This window comes from Ascidiella aspersa, chromosome 8, assembly GCF_963924565.1.
Source record: "Ascidiella aspersa chromosome 8, kaAscAspe10.2, whole genome shotgun sequence".
Lineage (NCBI taxonomy): Eukaryota > Metazoa > Chordata > Ascidiacea > Phlebobranchia > Ascidiidae > Ascidiella > Ascidiella aspersa.
Genome location: NC_139454.1, coordinates 1,779,934 through 1,799,664, shown reverse-complemented (window position 1 = coordinate 1,799,664; position 19,731 = coordinate 1,779,934). Strand labels below are relative to the sequence as shown.

Genomic DNA, 19,731 nt, shown 5'->3' with positions numbered 1-19,731 from the left:
CACAACTGACGCCCTTTGCGCAAATGGATGCTAGTGTAGGGATACGCAACCTGCGACCGTTTACTATAACTTTTGCGGCATTGCACTTAATTAAAAAAAACAAGTGTTGGCGTCCGTAAGTTGATACAAACTTGGGTCAACCTAATGTACGAACTGGAATTTTGAAATAGGTCTAAAATTAGGTAGGGTTTTTGTGTGTTATGGGACAGGTAAACACCAGTCTCCAATTACTGGCCATCAGATTGGGTAAGAGTATTGTGAGTAGGGGGTCGCCAAGGCTGACAACGCCCCTCCAAAAAAACTGTATACATTTTTAGCTAACTTTTACTACGTAAATACTTTTTTGCAAACTTTATGGTTTGCGATATGGCTTTGCATGGTTATAACTCGCTCCCATGTAATAACAAATATAAGGAAATATTCCGGTTTGGTTTCTAAATGGAACTCAGATATAAAGGATCTTAAGGTTCGTAATAAATTCGTTTAACAAAGCTATAACCGTGATTAAACATTACCCAGAAACATACAATAGGCAAGTTTTCGATACTCTTTTAGGCAGCAAAACCTCCATTTACCTAAAAAAAATAGTTACTTTAAAATCGAGGGTCAATTTAATATCTTAATTATTTATATTCAATAAAGTTTAAATTTATTTATTTAATTTTATTTAAGTATTCTATTTAATAGCGTTTTAGGGTAATTACCTTTCTACATACAAGTTAGTGAAAATAATCTAACACATAATTTTCAGCAGATTTTTTCAAAGAATTATTTTCATATCGTTTATAAAACAATTTCTGACATCTAAAATCTAAAAAAATAAAAAAATAATAATAAATAAAGTAACTAACATTGATTCATTATTATATGAAAATAAATAGAAAACATATTAAAAAAACATGTCACTACATTTCGTATGTCAATTTATATTCGAAAAGCTTCACCTTTTTGGAAGTCTTCTAAGTTTTAACAAAATTTTATTAATTTTTTGTTGGTACTGGGGCCAGCGTACAGGTTTATGCGTTGGCAATGTGATGCCTGTTTCAACGTTGCTACCTGAAGAAAGCATGAAATCATCAAGACAAACTCAGCACCAAAAAGTTAGTCGACAAGCTTCAAGATTTTAACTTTTGGTGTAATAATTTCGTCTGTGAGTTTCTATTGCTAACGTTGTTTGGATTTTGGTGCGAATTAGTGCCCGGTTTGCGTGGTCTTATTAAAATTTGCGTGGTCTTATTAGAAGTATTATTAAAATATTTTTTCTCTTATATTTATTTTTCCTTGCAATTTAAAATTAATGTGGTGCACCATGATTGCAAAACTTTGGATATTGCACGGGGAGACAATTTTGGGCGCTCTTTCACTATTGTACGTAAAAATTAATAAAAAAAAAATTGTGTGGGTTAGGGTGCGGGTTAGCGTTTGGTTGAGGGTGGGTCAAGTTATTATTAATAATAAACATAATATTACTTGACCCACCTTCACCCAAACGCTAACCCGCACCCTAACCGAAACAATATGCGTTGTGGTATGCGGTATTATTATTTTTTTATTTTTGCATAACTTTTCACGTACAATAGTGAAAGAGCGCCCGATTTTGTACTACAAAATTGGGCGCTGGTCTAGAATCCTACCACGACGAAACACCATTTGGGTTAGGGTACAGGTTAGCGTTTGGGTCGAGGTAGGTCAAGTATTATTATTAAATTTGGAATATAATATTACTTGACCCACCCACACCCAAACGCTAACCCGCATGCTAACTCAAATTTTGTGCATTGATTTTAGAACTGTGGTAGGATTCTAGACCAGCGCCCAAAATTGTGGTGCTGTATTAAAACTTTTATGAATACTAAGCAACTGTACAAATGTTATTTGTAAAATTTGTCGTGCTGAATATGGTACTATTCTAACTACAGTTAGCTCACAGAAGTTTGGGCGACCTTCTGTGACAATGACCGCGACTAAGGGTTCCTCTTCGGGAATGTTTCGGCGGAAAATTCCTGAGATTTCCCGCAAAATTACAATCCTAAATCCGAGGAATTTTTTTTTACAATCCCCGGTATTCGACAACATAGCAAAACTTAAAAAAAAATTCTCATTTTTGACTAATATAAACAAATAAAATTCCTATTAAACCTATTAACCTATTAAAGTCATTGCCTGAGTTGATTTTTTTGCGCTTAAAAAAAAAAGTGTGTGTTCAGGTTTCATTGGATAAATTTATTTTACTGATAAAAATGCCCCCTGCATGGAAATTCCCAGGATTTTTTATTTTGTAATCCAGTTTCCCGGGAGTGAAAAAATCCGGAAAAAATAGGAACCCTACCGCGACTGAAAGATCTACTGAAGGGATAAACCTTCCCAACCTGGGAGTGCACAACAGGTCAAAAGTGCACCCTGTTGTTTAACACATTGAAAATCATGGTGTTAATTTGATGTTGACAGGTGCAGGTTTAGTTAATTGAAAAAAATCGCAGGTGCACTTGCCATATTTTCCACAGCGGTTCATTTGTATATTGCAATTAACACAATCTGTTTAAATCAGCACTCACCTACAGATAAATTTACAGCCTCAGTTACCCTGACCTAAACATTCAAAATAAAAATATTCCCCTATTCCATTCAATTGCAAAGCAAGTCAAAGTCCCAGTTCAAGTCAAGTATTTCCATAGCATTGTTGTTGTTTTTAGTCGCAGTTAGCACCTCTGTCATACCAGGATCGAGCGAAAGATGCACACATATGTGTTCAACGACTTTAATCTTTCCCTTTTCAGTTGTTTTTGAGCAACGATTACGGCTTCCATATCACAGTACACCGAAAAGCAATCGCAGACTCACAGAATCTGTCAATGATGCAAGCAAGACAGGCTAGAAAAAACAAATAGCCCTTAGTGAGGTTGTTGTGAGTTTGAACCTCACTGCAGGCTAGTTGTTTTTTCAAGCCTGCCTTGCTTGCATCATTAATGGACAGAAAGGGTGAGTCTGCAATTGCTTCCAGTGTGTTCCCCTAATGCATTTGGCATTATTGTGTTTAGTCGCAGTTGGCGCCGCAGCAGATGGTCCACTGGTTTGTTGCGTCTTCTTATGCATCGGGAAGTTTCTCCGAGGAGCGAGTAAAGAATTCCATCTCGCTCCTTCATCGGGTTCCTGCTGCGAGAAGCGCCGTGCTTCAGCGATTTGCGATGCTTTTTGATGAAGCGGTAAGAACGCACCTCGACCACATGGAGTTCCAATCATCCGGTAAACTTTAATTATTTATTGTTAAAGTGGTAAAAGACTAACATTGGACTTTTACTTTAGGCCACATCCCCCTTGGCACATTTTATAAAAACTTGCGCCTTTATAGGAACAACATGTTTAGTCTCCGAGTTAAAAACCCCAGGTCTAAATGCTTGACTATTTTTTATGTTTGTTTTTTAATGAAGGACTCCAAATAAGTTTTAATTAAATATGCTGTTTATATTTTACCAATTAAAAAAACGGTATGTGTTTGTTTGGCCAATTTGAAGGTAGCACAACTATTTCCATACTTTGGTGTTATATAGAACCCTTAACTAAACATTTACATACAATACTTTTTATATATTTAAATAATACTGACTATCAAGCATTTTTACTATGAATAAAAACTTAATTAAATAAAGATTTGAAAGTTGAACAGTTTTTTATTAATTATGGGTATTTTCAACTGTTTTAATTCATTGGATTTTGTATTCTGAAATGTGAATGACTCATAAGCCCTCACAAAACAAAGTCGATAAAAAATGTTTTGCTTAAACTTAGTTAAACAACACCTTAAAAAAGGTTTTGGAGTTATAGAAAGCCCAACACAAAAACTTAACTTCGAAGAATTTATTTGGCAATGTGATTATTTCAGCTATGTACGCCAAATAGCCTTGTACAATCACTTAAACAAGTGCTATTTGCAATTCATATTTGGTTTTTATCCACAGCGTCAGGAATAAGTGCAGAAGTTGCCGGAAGTTTGGAGCTCGTTGTCCGAACTTTGTTGGAATTGCTTGAGAGCAATGGAAAGGCTTGGGCCCCTATTCTCTGTCAGTGGTCCGTGGAAGCCCTTGGTAAGCATCTAATGTTATTACTAGTTTAAACTAAACATTCATCCTGATTAGGCAAACTGATTTTGGTAATCTTTATTGGAGTATTTATATAAAAAACTTGGGTTTATTTCCTGAACCTTTTAACTTTAGTGTATTATATTGTAAGTGGAAGCCTAAGGTAAGCTTTACAATATGAACATTGTTCCTAGATGAAACAACCGCTGGTAATTATACTGTCAAAGCCTTATAACTATGCTGTCCTGTTTCTGCCTGCCTGTTAATTATATCTCAAACTGGCAAATTGATAATTTTTTAATTTGAATGGTGTTTCTAAAAATCTGTTTGTAATTATTATTTTTTGCTAAAAGACGCATTAATCGTTTCGTTTTTAAATGATGTTCTGAACAGTGTTGTAAACAAGTCATTATGAAATGACTTAAGTCCCAGTCAAGTTATTTGTGAAATAACTTAAGTCCAAGTCAAGTCTTTTCGAATAAATAACAAGCCAAGTCCCAGTCCAAGTCATCAGTTGCGCAAGTCAAGTCCCACTCAAGTCATAATTAGAGCAAGTCAACTTCAAGTCAAGTCATTGTCATAAAAATAAAGCGTTAAACTATTAAAATTTTTAATCTCGTACGATTATGAGCAATAACTGAACTTAAAAGGAAAAAACGCAACTTATAGCAAGCAAATTATTTTATCTGCCAACGTTTGGATAAATAGCTCAATTTTATTGAAAAAGACTTACAGAAAGCACTTCAATCCAACCTAAGTTATTTGCCAAAAAGACTTAAGTCAAGTCATGTCATTTGCCCGAAAGACTTAAGTCAAGTCAAGTCATTTTGCCCAAAAGACTTAAGTCAAGTCAAGTCATTTGAAAACAGTGACTTAAGTGCACTTAAGTCAAGTCATTGACTTTACAACACTGGTTCTGAAGCTCAAATGTTGTACAATTTGTCTTATGGCAAAAAAGTACAGATTCTAACTAGACAAAGCCACAGAAATGGTATTTGGAACCGTGTTAACAGCATCACACAACATCACAAATTAATTGCCGATTGTGCTTTGTCTATCTTAGGTACTGCAATGATTTAACTGTTTTTTATTTTAATTTTAATTTTTTTTTTTAATCTAAACTATTTAATTATTTGTTTTAGGTCAGATGAGCAGCTGCAACAAACAACGCCAGGTGGTTCCCCAGCCGTCCAACCTCGCTCGGCTTCTCTCCTTCTGGCTCAACATCGTCCCCATGAGAATGATGCTCGACATTTACCGCACTTGTCTCAAGATATTGTGAGTAACACACTGTTGTTTTAAAGGTTTTGTACTAGGGCTGTGGAATTGGATTTTCTTTTGCCAGGCCTGGGTTTATTTTTTGGGCCGGAATTCAACTCGAGTTATTTTCTTGACCGGAGCCAAACTCTGTTTATTTATTTGACCGGAGTCGGACACTGGTTATACTGATTTTGCCCCAAGTCCTACACAGCATGAATTCCACTTTTTACACAACTAAAAATAGGGTAGATATACAGAATAACTAAATTAGAGTTAAATACGCTTGTGAAGGTGTCATATCATTCAGCCACCCTTGATACAAGATTGGAAAATATTTAACTACATGCCAATTGCCATTCAACGTTTAAAATTTACAGTTTGTATATTTAGGGAGCGGCTGACTTTGATGACCTAGTCTTTCACTGCTTCCCAAACAAAAAACATATCTAGTTTATCAGTTTCAAAATTTGATACTGCGAACGCCGTATTCTGGTCATTTTACTTGAGTCTCGACTCTCAATTTTAGCCTGATATTTACCAGGATTGCAGAAAGTCCACAATCTTGTGTTGGTTCGTTGCTGTCTGCTTCTACAAACCACTCCCCATACTTTGATTGGGTTGTTGCTGATGTTGGAAGTGCTTTTCCCGATGCAATCATTGAACGGGTTCTCAATACCGGCTTCAGCAAGTTTTGCAAGCTGAGATGGAGTAAGAGTCAATTACAAGAATTGAAAAAATAAAATGACATTTAAAGGGTCAAAATAAACTATAAAAACATTTTGTCAATTTTTAGCAAAATTGTAGGTTTTTAGTGTGGTATTATTTTTACCATCTTTATCACAGTATGGACAGATTTTTATAATTGTTGTCTTGAAACTTTTTTTCTTGCGTTAAAACAATTTCAACATTGATGGTGTTCTCGTTCCATGGTAATCTTTTTTTATTATCTTACTAAGATGTGGAAAAAAAAAACAATCCCAGACATCATTAAGGGACAAAAAATTAAGTTTAGAAAAATAAATGATTGCTTAAAAAATATTGGTCTAAATTACCTTTAAAATCCTATGAAATTTATCCCTATTAACTACGACAACATAAAAATTTTTCAGCTTTAATTTCGCACAAACCGTCAGCTTCGATAACAATGCAGGAGAATGAGCAAACAATACTGACCATTGTCTCGCGTATTCTGGAACACCTTTCATCTGTTCACGACACCAACATCTGCGAGAAGATATTCAACATGTTTAAGGTAAAACTTTTAAACTTTTTTGTCTTATGTTTTTTACCATCCGCTATTCGTCATTGATAAAAATAAAATTATAAAACCCATGCCACACACTGAATTTGGGGGCTTGGTTTTTGTTGTGGTTTGACCACCCCTAACATACTATATATCCACTAATTTTTTTAGTCCCCCCTACCTGGACCCCAGATTGGGATCTTTGGATTTTGCGCGGGGGAGACGATTTTGCAGCTTAAAATTGCGCTGTAATAACATTTTCGCCCGAATTTGCGCAGCTGTAATAATGTTATTTGTAAAATTTTCACGGCTAAAAATGGAGTGCTACACCGAAAACCGTTAGCGCAACAAAAGTTATGTGCATTTAAGCGATTTCTCGTGGCTGACCGCATTTTACATCAATTTAACATTAAATGCGTGGCTATGAGCGGCTGAGCAGGAAACTAATAAATCCCCCGCCAAGGCCTCGCTTTCCAACCTGGTCTGGACCAATCTTTTTCTAATTGTATTTGGGGTATTTTCTAAAACGAACTACATTCTAACATTCAAGATTCAATTTATTTTTGTGCATATTTGCAAACAATGAAGAAAACACAAGAACAGCGAAAGGGGTTTCTAAGTTAGAGGAACAATGCTTTGGATGGCAAGCCATGTCTGAAATAATTAAAAAAAAATGATATTAGATCATTACTAGCACTTAAGATACCCCTAACACATAGCCTCATCCACTATTTTTTAATTTTAGTCCCCCCCACCGGGACCCACATGTTGCAAGGTCAAGGTCACACTTTATCTCATGAACTTGTTTTCCGTCTCCAACGTAATTCTACGAGCGACCACGTCAAGATTCGTGCAGCAAAGTGAGTGTGATGCTTATGACATGTTTATAAATACTGGAGTTGTTGGAGTATTTGTGACATTTATATGTTATACATTTCAAAAAATTACCCATTGTGCCAAAAATGTACATGCATTTGTTCTGCAAACAGTTACATTTTGATTTTATTGTATTTAATTCAATTGGTATTCAACCAGTATTTCGAACAGTATTTTTTTACATTTTGAAACCAGTTTAAAAAAATGTTTCTCACCAGACCTTAAATTTTTGCTCTTTTACTGTTAAAGTATCCAATGCCCACCAAAATTTTGCCAGGCACCACACTTTGAGAACCTCTTGTTTAGGATATTTAGTTAAGAGAGTCAAATTTTGTGCTTTTAAAGTTAAAATTTTTAAAACGAATCAATCCTTGGAAAAGCAATAAAGTCGAAGCTAACATCATTTTTTCCTGTTTTTCTAATTTGTTTGAAATTAAACGCATCTTGTAATTCATAAAATTTTCTATGAGAAATAATGTTTATTTCTGTTTAGAGATGTCTTGTACTGGCACAAATCTATCTAATTTTTCTAATTGTTTTTTTAAATGCTTTAAAAACCTAATTGATACAAAAATTCTTAAAAAATATTCTTTTGTGAGTAGCATTTAATCTGTGGCTGTTAAACTACAATAAAAATTTTCCGAATAAACACATATTGTTTTTAGTCAACGCAGAAATGTTGAATTCTCTATACAAAGAGTTTCTAAAGTTGTACAAAGGAAAAAGTGAGCTAGAAAGGTGATTAATGATATAATTAAGTTAATTTTTGTTTCTGTTTTGAGTCTTGACTTTAGTATATTTTTTGATCCCCTTTTCTAATATATGTATTAAAGTTATTAATAATATCAAACCTTTGTTGGTAATTTATTACAAACTGAGATTTTTTTAAAGGGTTTAAAGAACCGCATTTTTTGGTAAATCGATTGTTTAAACGAGAATATTTTAATTTTAAAAAGCAACAAATCGATAGGAAAAAACTTTCTCAGTTATTTAAGCTTAAACAAATTATTTGTGTTGCTTTTAGCATTTCTGCGCTTGTGGTCCACCTGGTGTGTCAATCCACTTACTCGTCCGACAAACTTGTTTTGCTTTTGTTGAACGCGTCGTGTTCGAAGCCGCAGGGAAAGTTACAAGGACTCGACAAGCCTCTGCGAAACATATTCGCCAAAATATTTGTGAGTAAAGTTTTATACTATGTCAGATATGGGAACGTTTTATAGCGTGGGTCCAAATGAGATCTTAATCCATAAGAAACACACACAAACGCACAAATCTACTTCTGTATGGGATTTGATATTAATTCTATGTCTAACTACAACCTCCAGTCATTATGCTTCAAAGATATTCTTGTTTAAGGAAATGTGCCAGGTGACAACTAATGGATCCGATCGGATACTGAGTCTTTATCAGTGTGCAGGAATTTATTATTAACACAAAACATACATAATTTGAATCATATTTTAATGCGAATTAATCTACATAAATACAAAACAATGGTATTAAAACAAATAGCTCGAGTGCAAGTTGAACATCGGCACCAAACACTAATGAGGCCGCAATGTTCACCAACTACCGGAAGGACACATACAATATTATGGCACTATGTGCTCAATGACCCCTTGAGTAATAGAATGCTTACACAATTCAATTAGTCCTAAAACACACTGAAATTTTTAAGGTTTACCACAAAATATTTTTTTCCTTTAACATAAAGAGCCACTGCATTAGACTTTTCTAAACACAACCTAATATTGTTACTTTTCCATTTTAAGTCGCTACTTCTCAATGATTTAAAGCACTTGGCTCTCAAGGGTGGTTATGAGAAGGAAAATATATTTGAAGGTCTTGTGAAAAATTACAAGCAGTTTTGTGATGATATGTTGAGAAGCAACTCAAGCACAAGGTAAAGCAATGCTACATTTTTTGTAGTAGTGAAAAAATTTATTGGCATTTGTGGTAAATTAAATGCTGTTCTATTTATCAAATGTACTTGCACACTTGGCAATTGTTTTAATTGAAGTGTTACCAATTATAAAAAAGGGTCCATTACAGCAGTATAGATTAAAAAATCACACGATAAACAAAACATCTGCTTAAAAAAACTCTTATTTCTGTAACCAGTTTATAGAAGTATTATTTTGCTAGAAAATGACACCATCCTTTTGTTACTGAATATTGTTGTTTAAAAAAAGATATAACGACATTTAAAAAAAATAACTATTCTAGCAATATCTTAAATTGCCAAAGTGCCTTGTAGAGTTTTTTTTTAGTCTTTTCAGTCCGAATGTTCAATTTTACTTTTATTAACAACCTTTTAAAACAAACTAATAAAATTGTTGTTTATTTGCAGAAAAGCTTATCTTTATGATTTGATTCTTGCGATGTGCTTTTACAAAACAAGTTCTTCTCTTATATTGAGTCATTTTCTTCTTGAAGCCGTAACGACAGCAGATCTGACAACCTTTCTTCGCTTATATTCGGATTTATCACCTACTGTACCAGGTGCTTCTTTCAATAATGTTTGTTTATATATTTGTTCATTTAAGTTTATCATCTTACATCTAGATGCCAGGCTGCATATAATATAAAGGGATTGGAAATTATTCACATTTTGACTTGACAATAAAGTGTATAACATAAATCCCTGTTTCAGACTTTTTAATTTTTTTTAAGATTTTAGTGAATTTTTGCCTTTTGCAAAGTTTATTGTTTCACAAAATACCCACTTAGCAATTTGTATAGTACTTTGTTTTGTGGGCCACAATATTTTTTTGACAAATCAGACAAAGCTAGGTTATATAATTTACATAATAAATCTGTATTTTTTTCAATTGAGTATTTTTCAATTGTATATCCTATTTTTTATTTTATTTTTGTAACCTAAAAATAGTAAATGTGGTAAATATTTATACTGTACAAACATTACAGTTGTTTGCTAAATTTATGCAGTATAATAAAATGATGCAAAAACTTTTAATTTACTGCCTAATGCTATAAGAATAAATTTTATGAAAGCAAAATGGGTTGCATTTCAAATGAAAGTTTAGGAATTATTAGTTAATGTTGATTTTTTCTTTCCTATTTTGAAACTGTGCCACTGTCGCTAATATAATTCAAACTATAAATACAAAAACAAAATTTAATGTTTTGTTACTTTTTTCCAGAATTACTTGAATCCATCGTTGAAAATTCATTTTTTGTTGTCCGAAAGTTGCAAAGCGACAAGGTCCATTGTTTTCTGAGAAATATCCTTTATTTGATCACAGAGGAAAATCAACAATATTCAAGCAGTACTTTCAGAACAAGGTGCATTTTGCCACAAAAACAGAAATATTTTGTTTTATGATTTACAGAGTATAACCAAATTATAATTTAGTAACTTTTGTAAGAAAGATTCGTGGTTTTAAAATTTGTAGTTATGATTTGATTTGTTAAGAACATTTATAATTATTTTTGTGAGGGGGGGTGGGGGCGTGTGGTTCTTCGAGATTTACCACTATGATTTCCAATTTTTGCTTATTTATTTGTTTAATTTTGGTTTAAAATTTCTTTCTTTTTTATTCTTCCCTTTTTATTTGTTTGCCCATGCTTGAACTTGTATTTTAAAATTTTGTGATTGTTTTGTCGTAGTTGCTTACTTATGCTGATATGTTTACTGTTATGCATACTCTTTGTATATAACATTGTCGTTCATTCATTCGACTAATGTTGCACAAGTTACTGTGGAATAAGTTTGTGTTACTATAACAGTTTGCTTTTGATAAACTGGATTACCATTGATGATTGCCTGCTTAGGTACATATAATGTAGCTTGATAATGAATTGCAAAGCCAAAAAGGTCGAGTAGACCGACATCATCTTGATTAAAACGTTTTGATACGAACTTGTATCATCTTCAGTTAATATGGAAAATAAATATTTAAACCGATGTTGATACAATTACTTATGTAAACGCCATGTTGTCGATTTACTCGACTCTTTTGGCTTTGAAATTCATTATTAACCTGATTGATAAATATGCTGCTGCTACCAGGCATATATATACTTTTGCGTGGTGTGTTACATTCTCTAAACAAGGGAGTCTGGATAGTTAGCTTATTTTCAGTATATGAAGCTAAATTTTTTGCTAATTTCACATTTTTTCCCAACCAGGCTTACCAAACAGCTTGTGTCTGTGTTGGATGACCTTGTGTTGTCAGTGTGCAAGTTGCGCTACACAGCCGAATGCTCGCACGCAGCAGTGGATATACTTTACCACCTCACAACTAGCGTATCCACCTCGGAACTTGGGCTGGGAACCCGACTCCTACCCCTGACACAAGCTCTAGTGTACTACTTCTACAAACTTTTGCATGCAGGTGGGTGTTTGTACAATTATAATATTAAAGGCAGGGGTGGCCAACACGCAGCTCGCGAGGTGCACCCGGCTCTTACGTTAATGTTCCACTTATGATTATTTATTGGTTAAGTTATGGATTATTGCCGGTTCCGACTTTTTTCTTAAGGCCAATGTATTTTTAGTAACACTTTTAAAACAGAATAAACCCAAAATATATGCTTAAATAATATATTGATAAACAACATTTTATCAAAAAATGTGTATTTTTTTCATCCAACGCGTCGCGTCTCCTAAATTTAAATTTGTCTACTTCGAAGGCACTTTTTTCGCGCTTCGTGCGATCACTTCGTGGGAGTGAGTAAGAAATGGAGTGATAGGTCCATTCTTTTCTTTCCATGTGTGTAAGGTGTGGCTCTTAGCGGTTAACCAAGTAACAAATGCGGTCTGGTTGACCCATTGGTTTGCCACCCCTGTTAGTTAAAGTAAAGAGGGCATGTTCCCGGGGTTGTAAGTTCCAATCTCACTAAACTGACTTCTTAATCATGGATAAGTTATACATTGTCATTCGTAGAGTAAAATTGAGTATCATTTTCTTTCCTAAATTGTGCTGCTAGATAAACTAATGGGTCACAGACAAAAAACATAATATTAAAATTGACATTGCAATTTTTATATGTTTGTAAACTTGGATGTACAAATCTCAAAACACTGCATCATCAACCAGCATTATATAACTCTGACTTGGGTGAAATTGGCCTTAAGTCATTGCGCATAAGTATTAAAGCAATGTTCGTACAGCCTTTGCTTTCATTTTCTATTACCAGGTCGTGTGAATAACGACAAGGAAATGCGGAGTTGCCAAAGGTTGATTGTCCAGCTTACCCAGACGCCAGAAATATACGCAGTTGTGTGCAGGAGTCTTTTGGAAGGGGCTTTTGCTTCGGTAAGTTTAAATTCCTGGTTTGTGCCTGAACCTAATAAATGCAAAGTTTGGACGGTTGCCACTAGGGCTGTCCGATAATTAAAATCGGATCGGAGCCGATACCCGATACAAAGTTGTAGTATCGTTACTCGTCCGATCCTAGTGTGGTGTCGGTGCCGACCCTATGCAAATTCACATAGAATTTCAGTCATAATTTGCAATCCAACTCAGTGGTTTTAACTTAATTGGAAAAATGATCAAAAATTATAAGTTAACTACTGAGGGTTACTAAAGTTCTGAAACCCTTCAACACAGGCCAAAACAATTGTTAGAATTAGTCTACAATTTTTTGTTAAAAATTATAAAAAAATCATACTAAACGTCTAACGCCACAATCGAAATTTGCCTTTCATATTTTTTTTAATTCCCAACGCCGAAGTAAATTTCAGCCAAATAACCTTTAAAAAGGTTATGGTTCAATGAGATTAAACCAGGGCGTAAGGACTCGGTACTCGACGAAGTCGTTTTATTTGACCGGAGTCGACTCGGGACTCGATTTTTAGACAACTACTTGAGTCCCCCTCCGACATGCGCATACGCAGTAGCAAACTATAAATCGTAGCCCTGTTGGGGCCTTTGTATTTTGACTACATTTTGCCGATTTTTAAGGTAAAATATTTTAAATAAGAATCTGCGTTTTGTTTGTTCGAGTTTTACCGTATTTTCGGAAATTACCCATTAAAAGCCAACTTTGTGAGGTAAAAATAATTTTAAATTAGTGCTTTAGTCGCTATTCAAATAATAAAAAACACCGCCCCAAAAAAACAAAGCAATTCTTTAAAAAAATGTTTTAAACAACTTAATATTTCAGTCTTACTTTAAAAATTGCTAACTGATTATTTAAATCAACCACTGTCAATCTTTATTTCCCAATTTAACCCCTCGCGTTTTCAGGAACGTAACAGTGTCCTTTTCGGGAAAAAAACTGAAACTGGCATCGGGGGTGACGATGAAGTCGCTTCACTCACTGGAAGTCGTAACAATGGGCCATTGTCTCTGCTCGCGATGCACCACAAGGCAAACGTCACATCCGGTCTGAGGAACGCGTTTGTCCCGATCAGTTTCGAGGCTGGTTTGATCGGATCAGGACCAAAACGGAAGAAGAAGTGCCCGGTTTCTGATGTAAGCAACATTTTCGTGGTGCTTCTTTAACAAAATGGTGTTTTTGCGGGGCGCACTATACACAGATTTGTAATGTTGCCTAATAATGAGTTTTAAAGCCAAAAAGATCGAGTAGATCGCCATCATATTAATTAAGACGTTTCGATACGAGCTTGTATCATCTTCAGTTAATGTGACTGAGAAGTAATTCAAGTATCAATTATAAAACATGGGACGCAATTGTTATCACCCTTTTGAAAGGGATGCTTAAATTGATTCTTAGACTGAAAATGATAGAAGCTCGTATCGAAACGTCTTAATCAAGATGATGTCGATCTACTCGACCTTTTTGGCTTATTTTGCGAAAGTCTCAAAGAATGTTGAGAGTCCGTGATACGGGGGCCACCACTCATAATGATTTAAGAATTTCTGTCAATTGAGGCCAGCAACATCGGATTTTATAGGTTGTAAAACATTCGTTATGACGTCAAATATGTACATTGTTGTACTGGAACATTCAAATAATACCCGCCAATTTCAGGCTACCCAAACCAGCGACAACGAGTTTATCGTATTGTTTCGCTGACCTGTTCAATACACCTTCTTCAGGCTGAATGAAGTCAAACGCTCATAGTACAATGTATGCCAAACAAAAAAAAATGGTTCACAAATATAATTACCAGGGAAGTTATTTTTGATTATTACCTGACAATTCCAGGTCACTAAAGCGAGAAATGACGAGTTTGTTACGTTTCAAAACCCAATCACTGTGACGTCATCAATGTACATTGTGGTAGCGGAACATTCAAACAATGTATGTCCATTTTCGGGGCCTCAGCCCAACAACAACGAGTTTGTTATATTTTAAATCTCAAACATTATGACGTCAACAATGCACATTGTTGTACTGGACAATCAAACCATGTATTCCCAATTTCAGCCCTCCCAAGCCAATAACAACAAGTATATTATGTTTTAAAACCACGATCACTATGACGTCTTCAATGTACATTGTTATACTGGAACATTCAAACAATACATGTATTTTCAGGCCACTCAAGCCAGCAACAACGAGTGTCTCTCGCTGCTTATTTATCGATGCAGCTGCAAGACTGGTGGTCGCATAGACACCGGGTGCTTCCCCATACCCGACACCCCCCACACCTTCGATAGCGACAAGCTGGAAAAGTTATGTGACGCCCTGCTGATCTCTAGCGCCGTCGTGTCGCCTCAACTCGCAACCGCGCTGACGCTAGGAGGCGACGTTGCGTGGCCGTCTTGTAACATGAAGAAGATGACGATTGAAAGGTGCGAATTAAAGTGTTTGTTTGCCTTTTGGAGTTCAAAAATCGTTTTTATATGAAACACGTTACAGGTACACGGTAGTTTAAAGCTCTTTTTAGGATATTCTTATTTGATTTTTAGGCTACAAATAAATAACAAAAATAACTTAATTATTCTTTCCTTGTTGGTTATGATATTACGTATTAAATTTTGATATTTTATTATCGTTCACGGTAATTTAGAATTTTTTTAGGTGATTCTTATTTTTGCAAAATATTAAATGATTAATTATTTTCTTTGAATATGCTGTTGCTGCCAGACATTGCTTTCAATTGTAGAATTTGCCCGAAATGTTGGTACTTTAATGAAATTTTGCAGGAAGAGCAATTCTACAATTCATTATCTTCGTGTCTGAAGGTTTTAAGGTCACAAAATCAGATAAAACACTTAATTAGTCCTACTTTGTCAGCCGCCATAATACTTTACTTATTATTTTAATAATTATTTTTTTATCATTCACCAAGGGATTTGAAAATATTCCACTTTCTCGACGACCATCCGTTCGTCTGGCAGCTTCTCTCCCTCGCAGCTCACAACCCCCCCGCATTCCATCGTCTCTCTCCGCTCATCCGATCTTGCGTGGCCGTTCTGCTCTCGCACTGCGAGTCATGCCGTCACCAGGGGGCGCTGCACGAGTCCTCCACGCACTACAAGGTCGCGGTCAAGGTCATAGCGCTCCTGGGAAAGGTAAGCTTCGGAAAAAAACGAAAAAAAAATTGCTAAAAGTTATGAAAGATTACAAATACATAACAAAACTAAGTTTTTTTCCACTTTTTTTACCTAATTTTCACTGCTTTCGTGTGTTCTTTATTTTTTAATAATTTTAATATAACTTTCCTATATATTGTAAGGTCATCGAAAAATGCGAAAAATTATAAAAGATTGGGTCAATTGTTGCTTTGATTCGCTTAATTTTGATTTCATAGCGCTCTTCGGAAAAAAAATGGAAAATAATCGTAAAAAATGCTAAAAATAAGATTGGTTCGTTAGCTGAGTGTTTCTCAGCCTATTGTCCGCCGTTTAATTTGGTTAGGTCGATAACTGCAGTAGTTCACATGTTTCAGATTTATTAAGATATACTTTGTGTATTGAAGCTTGCCAATAGAGCAAAAAATTCACCCTCACCCTCAAGCATTAGAAACGGCACCCCGGTTGGGAAACACTGTTTTGTAAATGTGCAAACAGTGTTATTTTAAGGTGTTTTCAGTGACCGAACTCTCAAAATATATCCTGCTAGTGAAAGTACAGCAAACAATTAGCAGGTTTAATAATTAGATGACATAGTTGCCGTCTCTAACATATGCTAAACTTCAATAAAACTGTACGTTCTCTGTCACTTTATTACTAACTAGTTGAGTTGAATATCACTCAGGCACGGCTACTACCCGAGTATGTTTTTTGGTGTTTTGATTGAGCCAGCTGTTCAAATATAGCATACTAACTTCCAGGGCTGCGGAGTGGGACTCGGGACTCGACGGAGTCAGTTTGTGTTGTTTCAGTAGGACTCGGCACTTGGTGAAACCACCCGAGTCCCGGTTCGACGTGCGCATTCGCAGTAACAAATTTTTAAACTGACATGGCAGCAAACCGTAAATTACTGTATGTATAAGTATTTTACTTTACTTACAGGAACTGACGAAGCTAGTATAGGCGAAATCAACATTCCTTTAAAGAATGTCTGCTCCTATTTTTACTCGGATTTGTAAACGTTTGAGTTTTATTGTTAATATACGCGTCAGCGGAACAGTGATCGACAAGCAGAAACCTGCTGCCAATGGTTTTGGAGTCCATAAAGATACTCCCTTTTATATATAATATACAATCCCTATTTGTTTACTAACCCCCTGCATTATGTTTATCCAGGGACGATTATTACCGGAACCAATTTGCTTCATCGACGAATTCTTTCATCTGATCTCGCCCTACCAAGTCTCAGTGCTATTAACCACCGTTTGGAACTTCATAAAGGTAAACTTATACTGCTACTCAACATAAGGATGTCTGATAGTGGCCGATACCCGATGCCATGTGTGTGTATTAGCTCACTAAACATTAACTTAACAACTAAAGTAGGTAAACTTTTAAATGCTAAGTAAATGTTGGTATATTTACTCAAAAAATTCCTTAATACAGTGTTTCTTGATCCAATGGGTCGTGACACAAATTGCGTGGCCGTTAAGTTTGATCAGGTCACCGACTGCAGTAGTTTTATATGATTTTGATTTACAGAGATTGGTTTTAGGCAAGATTATCCCAAAGTAAGACTACTCAAGTCCCCGGTCCGACGTGCACATGTGCGGTACTAATTTGGAAAGTGATAAGGCGGCACATTGTAAATGGTAACGGTGGTAAAGCATGATATGAAAGAACATTTCCAACCATGTATTGTGATTGGATCAGTTATGCGACACCCATATAAGTGGATGGCTAAATATATTTTTGCATGGGCGTATCTTTATGGACTCCAAAACCATTGGCAGCAGGTTTCTGCTTGTCGATCACTGTTCCACTCAGTGTTTTTTAAGCCGAAACGGTCCCCCAAATTTCTCCAGAAGTTTCTCAAAAATTAATAAATAATTCGTTTAAGCAAATATCGCTATTTTTTTGTATTTAAATAAAACACTTGCGGTCTCTTAAAACTACTTAGTGCTCACCCAAACCAAACCTTAAAAAAAAACATGGTTCCACTGACGCGTATATTAACAATAAAACTAAGTTTAAAACGAAACCAGGAACAGACATTTTTTAAAAGAATATATTTTAGTCACGTACATGGGTGAAATCGAGACTCGCACAATTGGCCGGAGTTGGCTCTGGTTCATTTTTTTAACTTGGTCGGAACTCGGGAATCTTTGTTGTTCCATCAACCGACTCCACAGCCTTGCTTTCAAACTACCCTCCACTTTCCACGTTCCCTGTTAAACTTTCCGCATTATTTCCACAGGAACATCCACCTGAGGTTGAAGCCAGTGGAGAACACGGTTCTGGGGATTCATCATTGGAAGGAGTCAACCTCCAGCCTTACCTGGCTGTCATCCAGCAAGTCATCCACGCAAACATCGCACAGCTCGGACACCTGTTCGCCAAATTTACCATCGCCAAATAAAACCATGCTTTAAAATGTGTGTTATTTTCGGTCGGTAGTTGGATGGCCGATGGTTATTTAGCGGCAAATTGTATTAAAATTGTGACTTCAAGATACACAATTGGTTAAATACGGTTAAAAATGTGTTTTTTTTTTTCGGTACTGTACATAGTTGGATTGCCGATTCTTAATTTATTTCTCGAAATCCGGTGTCACTGTTTAACGAAAAATTGTACTAAAATCGTGACTTTTAGGTTTAGAATTACATAAATACAGCTGTCAACAAATATCTTAATTCAGTGCCTATATTTGACAAAAGTACCGCGATCTGATAACAAAGGACGTTCTATAATTATATATTTTTTTTAACAATGTTTTCGATAGATTCACCTCTGGAGACCGAAAATAATTGATTTGGTTGCAAAGGAATGCACATTTTAACTTCGGATCGGATGCACCCAAGATACCCGGGTTCTTTTGCTATAGCTGCTGTGTTTTGTATAATAACTGGTTGCAAAATTCCCTGGTTTAAATATAAAATAGTTTGTCCATTTTTTGGTACCTAACTTTTTTAAGGAAATATTTTTAACTTTTTTATTAATATTTTTGTCACTTTATTCCGAGTGACAAGAATTTAAGTTTTGCGCTTAAATTCTACCACAGTTACATATTTGCGTACGATTTCGCTAACAAACAGCATGTTTCTTTAAATTACTTGTTTTTAAAAGACATGATGAGAATTTGTGACGTCATTCAATAAAAAAAATAAAAAAGTAAAATCCCGGATCCGCCCCGATCAAGAGTGGAACTGGTTTCACTGCCTTGAGAACTTTGTTTTCGAGACTTCTCACAGGAATATAGTTTTAAAGTCTATAGTGCTAAAAATGTGAAATTATTTTATAAAAAAAATTTAAAATTTAGATCTTCGAAAATTTGTAAGTAATTAGCCACTTGCGACTAATATCAGTAAATAAACCAATTGCTTCTGATGGCCCGCGACAAAATATAGTTGAGAGCAGGGCTGCGGACTCGGGACTCGACGGAGTCGGTTTGTTTTGCCGGCAAATGGTGAGATATTTTTAAACCATGTAATGCGCGCGGGTGGATCAATTACGACATCAATATGAGTGGATTGCAAAAAATTTACCTTAATTTAGTTGCGTAAATTGTTAAAATACAGGCTGTAGAGTAGGGCGACCATATTTTCAGCACCTTAAAAGAGGACATTTTCTTGCCTGCAAGTAAAACGAAAGTAGAATTGTTACGTTTGAGAAAAACGTGCCATATCCAAGTGTTGCATTCAGCTTCAAAATTAACACGTCCTTTTCTGAAACACGGATACTTCTGGCGTAGCTCATAAGTAAAAAGAGTTTTCCTTTTCAGCATTATAATGTATAGCTTATATTTTGCTTTGTTGTTGTCTAA

General features: G+C 35.3%; 1 protein-coding gene across 1 annotated transcript; it reads left to right on the top strand.

The window, feature by feature from the left end:
• The first annotated feature begins 982 nt into the window (after positions 1 to 982).
• Positions 983 to 18,327, top strand: LOC146134804 (integrator complex subunit 5-like). The gene is made up of 19 exons (XM_083395490.1): positions 983 to 1,100; positions 3,039 to 3,243; positions 3,957 to 4,082; positions 5,219 to 5,354; positions 5,878 to 6,044; positions 6,446 to 6,588; positions 7,325 to 7,439; positions 8,121 to 8,193; positions 8,480 to 8,630; positions 9,228 to 9,358; positions 9,806 to 9,957; positions 10,620 to 10,761; positions 11,608 to 11,813; positions 12,619 to 12,737; positions 13,671 to 13,898; positions 14,929 to 15,185; positions 15,686 to 15,908; positions 17,085 to 17,189; positions 18,166 to 18,327. Exons 1-19 carry the CDS (start codon positions 1,035 to 1,037, stop codon positions 18,325 to 18,327), a joined length of 2,907 nt encoding a protein of 968 aa, XP_083251616.1. The 5' UTR covers positions 983 to 1,034.
• Positions 18,328 to 19,731: the final 1,404 nt, after the last annotated feature.